The sequence below is a fragment of the Chlamydotis macqueenii genome, chromosome 4 (genome assembly GCF_036417535.1).
Source record: "Chlamydotis macqueenii isolate bChlMac1 chromosome 4, bChlMac1.mat, whole genome shotgun sequence".
NCBI lineage: Eukaryota > Metazoa > Chordata > Aves > Otidiformes > Otididae > Chlamydotis > Chlamydotis macqueenii.
Window position 1 is genome coordinate 21,936,311 of NC_141559.1, and position 16,187 is coordinate 21,952,497.

At 43.9% G+C, this 16,187-nt stretch overlaps 1 protein-coding gene across 1 annotated transcript in view; it reads left to right on the forward strand.

Moving 5' to 3' along the window:
- ADGRL3 (adhesion G protein-coupled receptor L3) overlaps window positions 1-16,187 on the forward strand; it is a 553,885-nt gene that overhangs the window by 474,119 nt on the left and 63,579 nt on the right. The window contains exons 12-15 of the mRNA XM_086746193.1: window positions 1,737-1,920; window positions 2,742-2,864; window positions 4,880-5,088; window positions 5,769-5,945. Of these exons, the coding sequence (XP_086602319.1) occupies window positions 1,737-1,920; window positions 2,742-2,864; window positions 4,880-5,088; window positions 5,769-5,945 (693 nt within the window). The remainder of the gene's footprint in view (window positions 1-1,736; window positions 1,921-2,741; window positions 2,865-4,879; window positions 5,089-5,768; window positions 5,946-16,187) is intronic.

Sequence of the window (16,187 nt, forward strand, 5' to 3'; positions counted from 1 at the left end):
GTAGCTGCTGAGGGGAGGAAGATCTGTTTAAGGTACAAGAGAGATTTGGCACAAGAGCAAATGAGTTAATTGATCATGAATAAATGTAGGTTGGAGAGTAGGAGTTTTATACTATCAGAGTAGCCTGATTCTGGCCCAGTCTTCCAATAGGAATCAAGGTGGTATGAGAAACCTTCCAACCTCAAGGGCATTTAGGACGAAAATGTACATGGCAATATCTCAGTGAAATGTCTTTGCTGGGATTAAAAGCATGAGGAGTGGCAGGCCTAGCTGTCTTTGCTTCTCCTCGAAGCTTGCTGTAGTTGACATTTTTTTGAAGGTCACCTGGATATAGCAATAAAATAAAATCCTGGTTTGATGTGATTATATTCTCCCATGGCACATTTGTCTGTGACCATGATTGGTGATTCAGGGTGCCCCACACTCTTTGTGCCATGTGTTGCCATTGTAACACTCCTCCTGAGGGCTCTGCTGGAGGATGGGCCATGCCGTGTCTCCTTTTAACACGTCATGTATAGGTGGATTTAGAAACACTGTCAGGAGTAAATACTGAAGTATTTCCATGAAAGTGAGCCCATGGGGCATCCTTTAGGCTTGCAACATGTTGAAATCCCGTAGGACTGTTCTTACCTTGCAGAACAGAGGTATGGGTTTGATGCCTACACATTCAGCATACAGAAAATTATTAAGAACAGCAAATTCATCTCAAAGGGAAGGTTGGTTTCTGCAGTCATCATTAGCTGGCAGTGGAGGTGTTCCTTTGTGGGGCAGGCCTGCCTGGTGGCTAGACACTAAACAACAGAAGAAAGCGTGAGCAAAGTACCTTTATTTTCCCTTTTCCTCTGCCCTGTCAGTTCTACCAACTAGTACAGCTGGTCTCATTAAAAAAAAACATTAGCTAGAAGTTAGTTGAGTCAGCTCTGGTTAGTAACTAAGCGGGGGGTTTAGGCAGAGCAGAACCTCAGATTGGGTAGTTCTTCTGCTGTAATTTTGCAGTCATGAGGCCAGCATGGTTTTGTGTGATCCTGGATGTGCATCCAGATTAACCTGTGGGAAGTTGTCCATGACAGAGCTCTTTGTGTGTGGCAGCCCAGGGCAGAAGGTGCACCACAGGAGGGACTGCAGTTGTTACCGTGGGGCTGAAGGGAGCGATTTGAAATGTAGTGTCTTAACTAAATCTCTACGGATACCTGCTGCTTCTCTGATATGAAGTGGTGTAACTCAACTATCTCTTTGTCTTCATGACTGCCTGACAGAGGTTATGTTATGGGAAAAGCTCTAAGGAGCATAGCCCTTGCAGATGGTAAATACATTCCTTGGGAGCCCCAGCAGTGCTCTTGAATTCTGGTGCTGCAGGTAGCAGCAGCCTGCTTCACAGATGGGTTTTAAAATCTACTTTTCCTGCATGTTTCCTTAATGATTTCTTCATCTTCCCTCCGCCCCCCACCCCCACCCTCTAATTCTTTCTCACTCCAAGCCCAGAACTGCTGATCACGGAGGCAGAAAAGTGCTATTCCCAGCCTGCATTTAGAATAAAATCAACATTTCCTCCCTATCCTGTGTGATGGGATAAATGATGCCTAGCTCCATTGCAGGCTGCCCCAGTGGGTGGGGAAGTGAGACACTTCCTCTCCCTATAAATTGATGTACATGGAGAATGGGACTGAGCATATGAGTTCTCAATGGTGCTTTAGGTTTGCTAGAGCCCTTTCTCACTTGATCCCTCTCCCTTGCAGGCTATGGTGGAGACAGTGAACAACCTCCTGCAGCCACAGGCTCTGAATGCATGGAAGGACCTGAACACAAGCGAACAGCAGCGTGCAGCCACCAAGTTACTTGACACTGTGGAGGACAGTGCCTTTGTGCTGGCTGATAACCTGCTGAAGACAGACATCGTACGGGAAAACACTGACAACATCCGTAAGGGACAGATTTCATAAATACTAAGAATACTCAGCCAAAGAGAGAGTAAAGAATAGGAAACCTGACTTTGGTCTTGGCCTCTAGATTAACTGGAGAGCGATTTCTTAGATATGTCTTGGCCTTTTGTCTGAAAGACTTAAAAGACTTTTCAAAAGAGCCTAAAGGAATAAGGCAGCTCTCTACCTGTGAAATCCAATGGAAAATGAGCACCTAACCTAACTTTATTATATCTGGCCTTGAGGGCAAAATCTGCACTGGAGCAGGGAGAGCACCGCTTCACAGGGAGGTTGTTCATCCTAATGCAATTGTGTTTCATTTCATACAAATTTGTGTCTTTATTTGACTGATTGTTTGTTTTAATTAAAAAAAACAAGCATGGTGGAAAGCACGAGTAATCCCACTGTGCTTGTGTAAAATGAGACCAACTCTTCTTTCTGTTTCTATGAATACGGATCCCGAGCGCTGATAACAATTACAGAAAGTACCAATTGCCAGTAGCAAAGAACTAGCATTTTCAGATTTTCATTTTAACCATTGTCCTTAATATCCTGATGTTCTTGTTTAGAAGAGTTGGTTGTCTTTTGTCTTCCACAGAGAGTAGAATTTATTTGATTTTTATTTTTTTAATTAAATTTAAAACTTCTTCAGGGCAAAGATTTAAAAAGAAATAGGAGCCCAAACAGCGTCTAGCATGAAACATTGTAAGTTGATTCCTCTGCTTTCAGATGATCTGGAACACCATTTTGTAGCTTTGAAGTATCACGTTAAAGATTATTTCAGTAGCAATTTTTCCTACTGTTGGTCTTTCCTGCAAACAGAACTGGAAGTTGCAAGACTAAGCACAGATGGGAATCTGGAAGATCTGAAGTTTCCCCAGACTGTGAGCCACGGGAGTGCTATTCAGCTGTCAGCAAATACCTTGAAACAAAATGGTCGAAATGGTAGGTCCAGCACCTCCAGCCACTCCGGCCTCATGCTTTAGGCATTGTTTTCTGTTTAACCAGTTGTAAGTATAGTATTAATCGCTATGTTAATATTTAAATTGTCAGTAGGATTAGTTGCTTGGGCTCTTTACTGCAAGTTAAGTTGGCTGACTGAGAATGTATTATATTGCTAAACGATTCACAACCTTCAAAAGTGTTATAGGCTGGTAAAAATGCGTAAGATCCTTAAATGATGTGGCTGCTGGGGCACAGCGCTGAGTCCAGAGAAGTGCTTTTAAGTGCTGTTTTCTACAGTAGGAGGCTTCAGATGGGATGAGGCTTGTTTAAGTAAACTGCTTCATAGTGGGGCATTATACAAATCTCTGAAAAGGGAGAGAGAAGAAACGATAGCAGCAAATATTAATAATGTGCCACCATGGCAGAAAAGGTTGTTCAACTGTTATGAGTTTAAGTCTTCAGTGCCTTTCTCTCTGAAGCTTATGAACCTCCTGATGTAGCATAAATTAAATATTATATTATAAGATGATGTTATATGTGAATGGTTTTCATGCTGCCAAGCCATTTATTTCCAGACCAGGAATTTGAGCAGACACATTTGTTGATCTCTACAGCTCCGCTATAGGCAAACTTCAAACTCCCAGTCTTTCTACTAGTGGGCCTAATATGCTTCTATTTCTGACTTCTTTTAAAATTTAACCCATGTGCAGGGGGAAAGGACTGTAGTACAGGCTTTGATCACTGCCCGCAAAACATGGAGTGATAGGGCAGAATTACAGCTAGACCAGGGGCGTTAAAATTGACAAAAATTTCTGATAACTGTTGAGAGAAAAGTTTGGTCTGGTGATTCAGGAAGAAAATTTTGATGGGGTTTCGTACATTTGCATGTAGAATTTGGAGAGAAGTCTTTATTTTAGAGACAGTGTAAAACCCAAGATGCGTAGCAAAACTCCAGTGGGGCAGGAGTTTCACTCTGCTAGTGGGCTTTGGAGACTTGTAGGGCAAGAGAAACTGTGTTGGCAGCGAGGAAGGGGAAGTTTGTATTTCTAAGCAAGGTAACACTGGAATTCTGGTCAAATCAGGAGAGCCTCGTCAATTTGCACCAGCTTGGTACCTGCCTGGAGGTCACCAAAGAGCTAGAAATAAAATTATTATAGAAGGATTTAGGTTGGGAAGGGGCCTTTGGAGTCATCAGTGTTTCACCTTCTTCAGAAGCTAGGGTGATTTCTATAGAAACAAAAAAATAACCTTCCTGCAGCTAATACATATAAAGGCAAACTAATCACATTCACTTCTTATTTATAGCCTGTGAAATAATGTGTAAAACAGAAGGCAAACTGGACAATTTCAATTAAATACAGTTGATTGGTAGCCTGAGTTTTCTGCAAACTCCCTAATCGTGCTTTTTTTTTTTGTGGAAGAGGGGATATCTGATTGGTAAATTAAGAAAAGAAATATATTTTTAATGCCATTTTTACAATTTTGTTTTACTCTTCACATGAGATTGGAACTGTGTTGGAAAGTTTTGGATTCCTTCTTCCAGATTTGTCCCCACACTTTTCTGAGGTAGACTTAATTTATTAATGGACTAAATTATAGTTTTGTACTGCATCTGTGCAACAGGCCAGAATGAAACACATTTCCCAAGCATAGCCTGGAGAATAAAATATTATGTCAGGTGGGAAATGGGCCACCTGGCCTCTTTGCTCTGAAGTCAGTTACACCCACTAATGCCAAAAATAAGCCAGCTTTTAATGGGCAGCTTTTTTGTCTGTCTTCCGACAATCTGTTGGCTTATAAAAGTTTGTTTTGAGAGAGGCAGCTCTGCTTTTCTTATCCACGGACTGCTTGTTGCACCTCATAGTGCTCATTGGGATTGGCACCAGGAGATGACTTTTTGTATGCCACATCTTGGTCATTTCACATTTTCTCAGAGAAGTTTTAAAGTTGATTCAGAGAAGAAATTTGTCATCTAAAACATAAACCCCAGTGCACTGACCTGGCTGCTCTTCTAGGTGAAATCAGGGTGGCTTTTGTGCTGTACAACAACCTGGGCACCTATCTCTCCACGGAGAACGCCAGTATGAAGTTGGGAACAGAGGCAATGTCAACTAATCACTCCGTCATTGTCAACTCCCCTGTCATCACAGCAGCAATAAACAAAGAGTTCAGCAATAAGGTTTACCTAGCAGATCCCGTGGTGTTTACTGTGAAGCACATTAAGGTGAGTAAGTTTGAAAAGTGCTTCTTTTTTTCAATTTCTGAAACAAAGTGATGCAAAAGTTGGCTGGTGTGAGGCCTCCAGCAGTCCTTGATTGGATTTGCACTTTGTTCCTTTGCACTTTGTGTTATTTATGGAGAATGTCTCTTTTACATTGCATTAATAAAAGTAAAGAAAGAGTCTCCTTTGAGCTGATGTCCATTGCTCAGTTGCTGACACACGTCATTCTGTAATTAAAAACTACCAATATATTAGAATAGACCATGATATTATTTTATCATGGTGGCAGAGTATATTAGAGGAAAGTGGAATTGCAGTGAAAGGGGACAGCTAGTCCTCCAGTTAGCCAAGCACAGTCATTGCAAATGTTGATTGCTTAAAGCAATTAATTTCTTTGCTCTGCAGTGCAAATGAAGCAATCTAGTTTTGAAGAGCTGAATTTAGTCTATGGCTGAAATTAATCAACAACAAAGAACTATGTTTGCATTAGCAAAGAGAGCAGCAAAAATCTAACTTTTTCTAGTATTGACAAGTAGTACTTGACGTATAAATCACTGCTGATTGTTTATCCAAAATTAAACGGTGAGAGTTACAAAATGCCTCTGGAAAAAAATAAAATAGTGCATTTAGAAATCTCTGAAACCCTATCATTTTTATTGCATTTATTCATTTCTTCTCTGCAGCAGTCAGAAGAAAATTTCAATCCAAACTGTTCATTCTGGAGCTATACAAAGCGTACAATGACAGGGTATTGGTCCACCCAGGGATGTCGCCTCCTGACAACTAACAAGACGCACACCACATGCTCCTGCAATCACCTAACCAACTTTGCAGTCCTGATGGCACACGTGGAAGTTAAGGTAGGCATTGCAGATTCGCAGTCTGCAAATGCACTAGGTAGGAAAAGTGGCCAATGTTACACCATTTTGTTACTGGAAATGGAGCTGAGCAGGGAAATTGATGTGTGGCAGTAACTAATGGTAGAAACCATCTGGTGTAAATCTTCCTTTTGCTATATGGTAAAACAGGGATTACACCAATGCAAAGCCAGTTTTGAGCTCCTGGCATGGGCAGCTGTGAGCTGAGGATGATAAGTGAGCAGAATTAGCTCCTGCCACATCCTTTACTTAGTGGTGCAGAACATCTGCATCACTGAGATGAGGCTCTGAGCAACCTGACCTAGTCAGGGATGTCCCTGCTCCTTGCAGGGGGGTTGGACTAGATGACCTTTGAAGGTCCCTTCCAACCCTAACCATTCCATGATTCTATGATTCTATGATCTCCTGGCTGGGTCCTCACTATGCCACCAGGGAGTAGCAAGCACCCTGGGTGGTGGCATTGAAGAATGCAGAGCCTGCCTTGTCAGGTGCAAGTTGTGTGTCCTGCTTGCAGCAGCTGCAGATACACTGCTGCACATGTTTGTGTGAGGTGCAGCTGTGGAGTCAAAAGTATATTCCAGCTTCTAACTAGGGGAAAAAGTTACATTCTCTGCATCTCACTATGAGACAACAAGCTACACATAAAAGGGAAGCACCTTGTACCATCCTGCATAGACCGTACATCTACTCGAGGCCAGTACATGATCAGCTAGTTCCCTTGACTGCATTTAGGTCTATGGTGTAATTCTGGCTTCCGACAAGACTATCCCCACTGGAGCTAAAGAAGTTAATTCTGAAAGTCGATGTTCCTCATGGTAGCAGTGGCTTGGGGAGTGAAGTGTACATTTGGGATTTTATTCAAGAATGGGAGAATGATTGAGATGGTCCTCCATTTCCTGAGCTGTTTTGACTGTCTTTGGTTGAGAACAATCTCAGCTGCTGTAGAAAGAAGAGAAGACCCTGGTGCTCAAAATATTTTGGCCTAGTGATTTTCTGAGTTGCGGTATCTCCTTTTCATGTGCCTGGCACTGCAGCAGAATCCACGGCTTTGAGCTAGATACAAGTCTGGTATCTAGCAGGCACAACATTTCAGAGCCACTTCTATGGCTGCATAACCACAAAAGCTATTACTGTTTTAAAGACCTTTGCTCAAATAGTCTTCCAGTGTCACTCTTTTGTATATTTTTGTTTCACTTCATAATCTGAAGAGGAATGTGAAAAGCTACAATAAAAATACATATTAAAGCACTGTCATGCATGACCAAAGCTCTGCAAAAAAACAAATGGGAGCCTGGCAATACATTTGCCACAACAGCTGGGTCAAGCTGAGAGGGGCAGCACTGACCCGCTGCTACTGCAGTATAACGTATCCATTGTATTCTTCAGGAGTCACTACCAGTCCAGGACACGTGCCTTTAAATGGCTGTGGCGTTATCCTGGGAAATGTCTGAAGAAATGGCCTATTCAGAGCACATGTTTACAGATTAATGGCATTCTGCAGTCCAGATCTGTTTTTGCCCATTTCATGCAACTGCTTGAATTTTCAAAAGAAATGTGTGTTTGGCTTGTTATCACCTGCCTGGAGTCAACAGATACCTGAGTCACTGAAGTCAGAGGTTGCACCTGGGAAATGCAGATAGCTTTCCACTCCACTGATGTGAATGAGGGCAATCCCTACTGCGTGGTGCGGATACAGGCTGGCGCCTTCCCAAACTGCAAGTAGGTCAGCCTTGTCTGCACGGCATTTCACCCAGATCTCAATAGACTAGTAGCGCTGGTGTTATCTCATCTTGCAGAAAGAGAATGTGAGATCCTGGCTAGCCCATGCTCAGCCAACAGGTTGGAGAGAGCTACAGCTGGAAGCTTCCTGAGTGCCAAGCCAATGCGCTATTAGCCAGTGGCTGTTTCTGGTTGTTAACGAGTGCCCTCAAGACTTTCAGGTCATGTTTTGTCATTTGGCTGCAACTGAAGTATCATTGCGAGAAGAGCCAAACTGCCTCTACTTTGTTGACTCTAATGCAACCAGACAGCTTCCTGGCATGTCCACTTTAGAGAACATCCCAGTCTGAGGGCAAAGGCAGGTGTGTACCCTGCAGACATCTGTAACTCTTCCCTCCAGCTGCTTGTCACTTTGCTCTTCCTGGCAGCACCATCCTACTTCAGTCAGCTGGTGGAGCTGGCCATGTGGCTTGTGGCAGGTCTGGGAGGTGGCTTTTATAGCATTCCTTATGCTGTTATAATGAGTTGATTTTAAAGTCCTGTCAGCAGAATATCTGTTGATTTGAAAATTGGAGGTTTAAAAATAAATGGGAGTTGTTGTCCTTCATTGACTCACACTCATCTCTCTTAGGCATGCTTTTGAGCCATTTTGTTGTCTCATGTCTTGTACAAAAAGGCATTCCTTGCCTCAGAAACCTTTTAGTCTTCTTGGAGGTGGAACGATCCTTGGGGAAAGGTTGTTGCGTGCTTGTGCAGGACCTCTTACAGCAGTGTTCTGGCCAGTGACTAAAGAGGACTGTCATACACACAACAATTAATAATATTCTAGGAGTTTGGCAACAGAAACAATTTTCTCGTGTAATTGAGATTTGTAGTTTACTGACTTAAGTTTGTCAGATTTTTGGATGTGTAGGGATCATCCTTTGGTATAATGAGTATCCACAGTACCCTACCTAATGAGACTGAACACTAGGCATCGTGGAAAGCAGACATCGGAGTACTGCTCCTTAATCAAAAGCCAGCACCAATTTGACAAGTCTCACTTGTGGTCATGAATGATCTCCCTCCCTGGTAGCATGGCAAAAGAGTGTGATCTCCGGAGGAGACCTCAGTGGCTGCTCTGTGAGTTACGGGCTGAGATTTAATTATTAGCAAAGCGTATGTGGCAAGGCGGAGCTGGAAGGTAGCACTGCTGAGGAGGTGATTGATGGCCATCTGGCTCTCTAGCATGAAACAGCAATACATCTTTGTCCAAAAGGGCAGAAAATTACACTGGCTCACCACGGCTGCAGGGATTTATTGGTGTGCTTTAAAAGTAGAAGTTGCTGGGATCAATTCCAGTCTTAATAGTACAGTACCTGATTAAGAGGAGGAGATTTTAATTTGAAGATACTTTCTGCATCTGTTAAAATTAGTTGGGCCTAGAGTTTCTTGTTCACTTATATATTTCAGTGGGGTAAATAATGGTGCCCAAGACTAAGAGCCTGCTATGCACATGGGCAGGGTGCATTGCTGCTGGGAAGAGCAAAGAACCTGCACTCGCAGGTACCCCTTCAGCTGCTATCAGAGCCCCAGCTAGCATGGGGAGAGGACAGCAGGATTGTAATGACCTGTGAGCTGAACCTTGCTGATGCATCCTTCTAGCAAGGGATGACTTTACAGACCTGCAGCATTCATTGCCCTGTCGGACAATTTACCAGGAAAAATGAGAACCTTCCTTTGGAGAGAGATTTTAAGACTTGGAAACAAATCAGCTAAGAAGTTCATTTGGCCTATGTTATGGAAAAATTATTACATTTTTATAAATATTTTGTTAAATTATGAGACATGTTTAGCATAGATGAGATCTATGTTTAATATCTATCTGTCATTTGAATTGATAGGATATTTGTTTTGACCCTTAAATGCTGTAAAAACATTGTAGTTCCTGTGTCATGGGACAAAGCCCATAATTAAATAAGCCATTCTACCTATGTAATTACTGCAGAATTATTCAAAATTCACAAGCTGTTTTTCATATAAGCTTGTGCTTTGCATCATATTAATTATAGCAGAAGCATCTTAAATGTACCATGGGAAAAATATGCAGCCAGAAAACAATTTCAGAGCTGGTGGGAAAATGTAATTTTAAAAACCACCCAAAACAGAATAAGCAAAGGTACCTCAGGGTAGATAAATGTTGCTTATGAATATGTAATGAATGGCAGAGCTTACTTTAAAAAAATATAAATATATATAAAATGAGAGAGTGAAAAAAGAAAGATGTTTTAACTGTAGCAATTAATTGGAAGCTTTCAGATATTATTCTATATCACAAACACTTTACACTATGCTAATTATTTGGGGAGTGAAAGTGTAAGACAAGCTAAGGAGAGAATGGAATAAATGGAATGTGGTGATCCATTGCCTAAAGTGATACAGCCACTTTGCGTATAAAGAGCAAACTGAAGTTATTGCAATGCTGGCTTATCCATGTATTAGCGCTTCTGGGATTGAACAGCAGTGAATGAAAGCAGAAGTGGGTGCAGGATTGCAAAAGCACCCTAACTGCAGAATTAAATTACTGAAACCACTATGTAATGAATTTTGCAAGACAAATTGTTTTGCACCATCAAAGGGGTTAATTCTCAAAAAAGATGTATTACACATTGCAAAAAGTAACTTATTCTAATATGTTATTAAATACAAACTGTTTTAATTAAGCAGAAAAGTTATTAAATGTGTTTGTCTTCAATGAGATTTTAAAATTCAAAATGCAGCAGTATTTGAGCTTGTTTTAGGAAAATAAATCTCTGACTTTGATGAATCTAAGAATAAGTAGTAGTAAACAGCACATTTGGTTATACCTTAGGTCAAACATATCTGTTAGGTGAAGTAATCTGTGCCTTCGAGGTCAATTCAGAGTTGTACCTGGTTGCAGTCCTTGAGCTTTTTGTCTAGGTGGGCAGTAAGTTGCTCCAGGATGTTCCTTGAGTTCTCCACTCTCAGTTTGACACACATTATTTTGGTTCAAGCCCTACATGTGTCTTACTGTTTCTAGTTCTGCCAGGTTGGACATCTCACTGGTCCTTGTCTGTGCGTTCCCCGAAGCATTGACCCAGATCTTCTCAGGTAGCCACTTTTGAGTGTCCAACCTGGAAACATCTAGCTTCAGAAAGATGTACTTTTGAGCCTTTGAATTTGCAGTTTTCTAGCTCAATGCTTACAGGTGTCAGAAATGTGACGACACAGCAGCTTATTAGTCACACCTTTCTTTTCTCCTAGTCCAATTGGTAGGTATTTGCTTAGCTTCGCCCTTCTTGACTCTCCAGTCTGCGAGCCAGGGCTAGTTGCACAGTAAGGAGCTGTGCCAGAGAACATGGGGACAGCATTACCCCGCAGAGTTTCCTGATCCTCTGTCCTAAAATGCACAATTCAAGTAACTCCCATTGGCAAATGCTAAGCTTTGCCCTGTTTCTTGGTACCCCTTTGCTTTATGGCTGGGAGCAGGGTGAACGCAAGGACCAAAGTGAAGGTAGTGGCCATGGTGTGGTGGAGCAATGTGCCAGCTGTCTCCAGGCACCAGGCTGGTTAAGACCATCAGTGCCACAGCAGAAGCTGATGGTGCTGTGACCAGATTTTTTTCAGGAACTCAAATTAACAAGCCAGCAGCTTGACTGGCTAGATGTCTACACTGGGTCAGGCACAGCCACTGTAGTTCATTTCTTGAGTTGGGAATGCCAAAGCAGAGCTGCACCGCTTCAGTAAATCCAGCCAGCATGGGAGGGCAGGACAATGGATGCAATTATTGTCTCAAATCTCTCCTCGTTTCCACAACTGAATCTCACCTCAACTGCATCTCAGTTGCAGTGTTGTTGGTGAGCATGATGGAAACGCTGGTCTCTTCCACACACCATATCTACAGTAGCATTTGTAACGTGTGGCGAGGTGAGATCTGTACCCATTTCTCTGTACACACTTGCCTCCATATCGCTTTATTCTGGCCATAGGGATTTCGGCAGCTTGTGCTGGCTGCTGGTTCTGGCAGTCACTGAAAGGCTGGTGCATTTTAGGGAGAAGTTTGTGGGAAAGTGTTCTGCTAGGAAGCCTTCGTCTTGCCAAGGAAGGCAGAGGAGGAGGAGGAAGATGGTCTGTGTGGCCCATGCAGAATATGAAGGCAGCTTTGAGGACTAAGGCAAGGAGAGATGTAGCTAAATCACCTTGCAGGAGTAATTGGAGATCTGAGTCTTTTTTTTTTAAATGTCCATAGTCAGAAGACACAGGGGCTTCAGGTGGGAATTAAGCTCTCTCTGTTCCTGGGTTAGGACCTGATGGTGCCCATGACAGCATCACTTTTGCAGAGCACAGGGGTGATATATACCAGATCCATGGGTGCTATGTCTGCTGTGGAGCAGGGCTGCCTGCTTCCCTCAGGGCATCCTTGTGGAAAGAAAGAGGATGGGTGCTAAAGCAGTGGGATCCCCACAGCACGTATCCCTCTTGGCCTCAGAAGGGGGAAAGCCCCCTCAAAACCTCTCATGCCTGCATAGCCATGCCAGGCAATGCCATTAGCCAGTCTAGGCACACAGTGGGAGCCCTTGGAGTTTCCTCCTAGTCGATGTAGACCAACCGATGCTTCTGGCACATCTACAAAACCATTTGCTTCTTAAGTAGCACTTTGCACTTGGCTACGAAGCATTAGAGCCAGGTTGTAGCAGTAATCCTGTCTCAACACCAGCGATGGGGGAAAAAGAGCAGAGGGAGCCTGCACAGCCCCAGATAGCTGGAAATCTGAGGACTAGCATCAGCAACACAACAGAGTTCAAACCTGTCCCACTTGGGTCTCTGCTTGGCCCAGCACACTGCCAGCTCCCACCAGGCACTGAGCAGTCATATCTGAGCTAGTCAGTGACACTGTTTTTATTTACTGCTTTCTTATTCCTCCACCCTCAAACATATTACTCTTTCCATTCCTGAAGGGACAGATTAGGCAAAAGAATGTGTCCTTTGCTGCTGGCAGCTCGGTTTGGCTGCTGTTTTCTTCTACTGATGTTTTTAATAAGGGAGGAAATGGCTGTTCATCTTAGGGAGAGCCATTCTGTCATAAGCTGACATTCCCTGGGATTTGTTTTTATTAGCTGAGCTCTGGTATACTGGCACTGCCAGAGCTGCTCATTGATTTTCCCAGCCTGGATAATATCTAGGCTACCTACTCACCCTGCTGTGGTTGCTACCAGGGCTCCCGTAACTCCTCCTGCACAGGTTTCCATCAACGCTCTCCTCCTGCCACTCTTGGCCCCACTGGAGCAAAGTGGGGCTTTATGCCAAAGCCAGGGAAATCTTTCACTGGGCTTTGGATCAGGCTCATGCCTAAATCATAAATGTAAAATGTACTTAATATAGAAACCCTTTCACTGAAGTGGATTATTTTATTTCTTTCAATTATTCAGTAAGTCATTCTTGTGCTGAAAATAATCTGCACATCAATTTACCTGTAAAGCTAGCATAGCTTAGTGGTAATAAAACTCAATGACTTGCATGCTGAGCCATGTAGCATTGATCTTGACAGTCATGGTGCATTTGGACAAGGACATGTTTAATTGATACTGTCAGGAAATTGTCCCTTGGATTGACATCTCATATCTCTCATGGACTCTTCTGCTTGCCCAGGTCTTTGGGGAGATTATCAAGAAGTAAGAGTTGACTGTTATTGTTACACTGGTGGTTTCAGATGTATTTTGCATGCCTAAGGTACCCTAGGGCTTGTGGGGTGCTGGAAGGATATCGTTAGCATGTACATCAAAGCTATTTTGTCTTCAGTTAGGGAGTGTTTGAACAGTGCTGGGCAGGGTAAAGAGAAGATTTGCTCTTCTTGTATGTCTCTGTGGTTGAGGGACCAGGCTTAGAAACTGTGACCCAGGTACAAAATCTGAGTGAGCTATTTATCATACTTAATCCTGGAATGCCATATACCAACTGTGTAAACCAGGTACATTGCTCCCTTATTTGTCACATACCGATCTGGTGATGGAAAGGATAATCTCATGGCGTTGAGGAGTGATTACCATGATTCCTCCTTTTACTGTATTATTCTGCTTTGTGGCTGTGGCGGTGCAGTGTTTTACACATTTCAGTCTCCAGCAAAAGGTAAATTCCCTTTTGTTGGATTTGCTGGTGTAAAAGCTCTGGATGTGCCTGTCCTGAGTGCAGTTGGCACTTCCATGGGAAGGATGCCAGTGCTTACCAACTCCTCCCTGACCCATCAGCTCTGCCATGGCATCTGAAATGGGCATCCCAAATAGGACGTACCGCACTCAGCCTTTGAAATCCAGCTGTCGTAGTTCAGCCCTGATCAGGACCAGACTACGCAGTCTCTCTCTCGCTCCCCCCACCCTCCAAGAGAATAGGAGGAGACGATATAAGAAAAACAGCTCAAGGTTTGAGATAAGGACAGGGAGAAGTCCTTAAAGTTACCGTCATGGGCAAAACAGACTCGACTTGCGGAAAAGTATTCATTTATTACTACAAACAGCAGGAGAATGAGACAGGGAACAAGATAACCTCCCCCCACCCCTCCCTCTTCCCAGGCTTAACATTATCTCTACTACCTCCCCTCCCGAGCGGCACGGGGTGGGGGGGAGGGTATAGGGGTCGCGGTCAGTTCATCACATGTTGTTTTACGCCACTGTGTCATCGTCAGTGGAAGAACTCCTCACATTCCTCCCCTGCTCCATCGTGGGGTCCCTCCCACAGGCCACAGTCCTTCGTGAAACTGCTCTGGTGTTGGTCATCTCTTCCACGGGTGCAGTCCCTCTAGAACAGCTGTCCCAGCGGGCCCTCCACGGGCCACAGCTGCCTTCAGGCATCCACCTCCCCCTGTGTGGGGTCCTTCACGGGCTCCAAGTGGATCTCTGCTCCTCCGTGGACCTCCATGGGCTGCAGGGGGACAACCTGCTCCACCATGGTCGTCACCACAGGCTGCAGGGGAATCTTGGCCAGGAGCCGCATTACTCCTCCCCCTCCTTCTGAACTGACCTTGGCGTCTGCAGCCGTTCCTCACAACAGGCTGGCAGACGCCTCTCAGGATCCTTTTTACATCTTATTCACTTCAACTGCTCATCTCCTCTCCACTTCTTGCAGCCAGGCCGGGCCAAGTTGGGCCCAGTCAGCTGCCCGGCAGGAGGCCAGAGGGTGAAGCCTGCAAGGCCCACAAGGCTCGCGCCTCCCCCTCTCTGCCCCCACTCAGCTGCTTCATATCTTCTTTCCTTTCTTTTTCTGTTTTCCCCTTCTTAAATACGTTATCGCAGAGGCGTTATCACGGGACATTCTGCTACCAATTGGCTCGGCCTTGGCCAGCAGCAGGTCCGCCCTAGGCCTGGCCGAGTCCACTGTACAAAGGGGAGCAACTTCTAGCAGTTTCCTACAGAAGCTGCCACCTTAGGCCCCCCCTTACTGAACAAAACCAGAACACCAGCTCACTTCTTCTCTTGGACTTTACTAGAAAAGCCACAAATACATACTTTTTTATCCCCCAAGGTGTTTTTTAATTGCTCTTGTTACCAATTTATTGTTATTATTCCTTTCTGTTTGTTCTTTTCTGAGTTTGTTGAGTTTGGGGAGGGAGGTTGTAATTACAGATAAGTTGTTTTTATGGTTGTTTTCCAGCACTACAAGGATGGGTGTTATGCACATAAAATCAGTATTATCATTGTGATTAATATTAAAAAGAAGAGTAGTAAGAGTGATGATAATAATAATAATAGTACAGCAATGAAGTCTGCATTTCTTGCTAAGCATGGTGAGCTTTGTGGGCAGCCTTTCCCTGAGGAAGACCATGAACCTAGATGGCAGGATCCCTCTCCAGGAGCAAAACCACCCCTAATCCCTGCATTATATCTTAAAGTCAGTAGAGTTACAGTTTCATGATAGAGGTACAGGAGCTGAGACCTGTGAGATTTATCTCATATAGGGGAAGAAGCCCTTATAGAGCTTTCCCTGTGCCAGCTTAACTTTGTCTTGGGATAGATTAATCTGTGCCATTAGCTGCATATGGATGGAATGGATGCATCTGGCCAAAGTCTGCCTGGTTTCTTTTTCCTTGCATTTGCCCTCATTAGCTGCCTTGCCCCACTGGCCCAGCCCAAGAGCTCTTGGTCACTTCAGCCTGGCAGGGCAATCTCATCCGGTGGGTTGGCAGGGTTGCTCAGGAAGATGTTCTCTTGCTGTTCCCCAGCAGCTTCGGATGAAAGGAAGAATGATTTCCAAGGTGCAAGGTTTGCATGAACATTTTTTTCCCACTGAGTTAAGAGGGATGAATGAGCTGGAATGACAGTAGATAAAGCAGTGAGTAACTGCCGGGAAAACAATGTGTGCTTCATCTCTCAGTTTTCTGGGTGCTGCTGAAGGAACTGCCTGGAATAGGCATTTCTGTCATGATCTGCAGTAAGCACATAAGGATTTCTTGCCTCCCTGTTGGTCTTGCGACCCCTAGTTCCTTAGATATTGGAAATACTCAGGAAAAGCTGC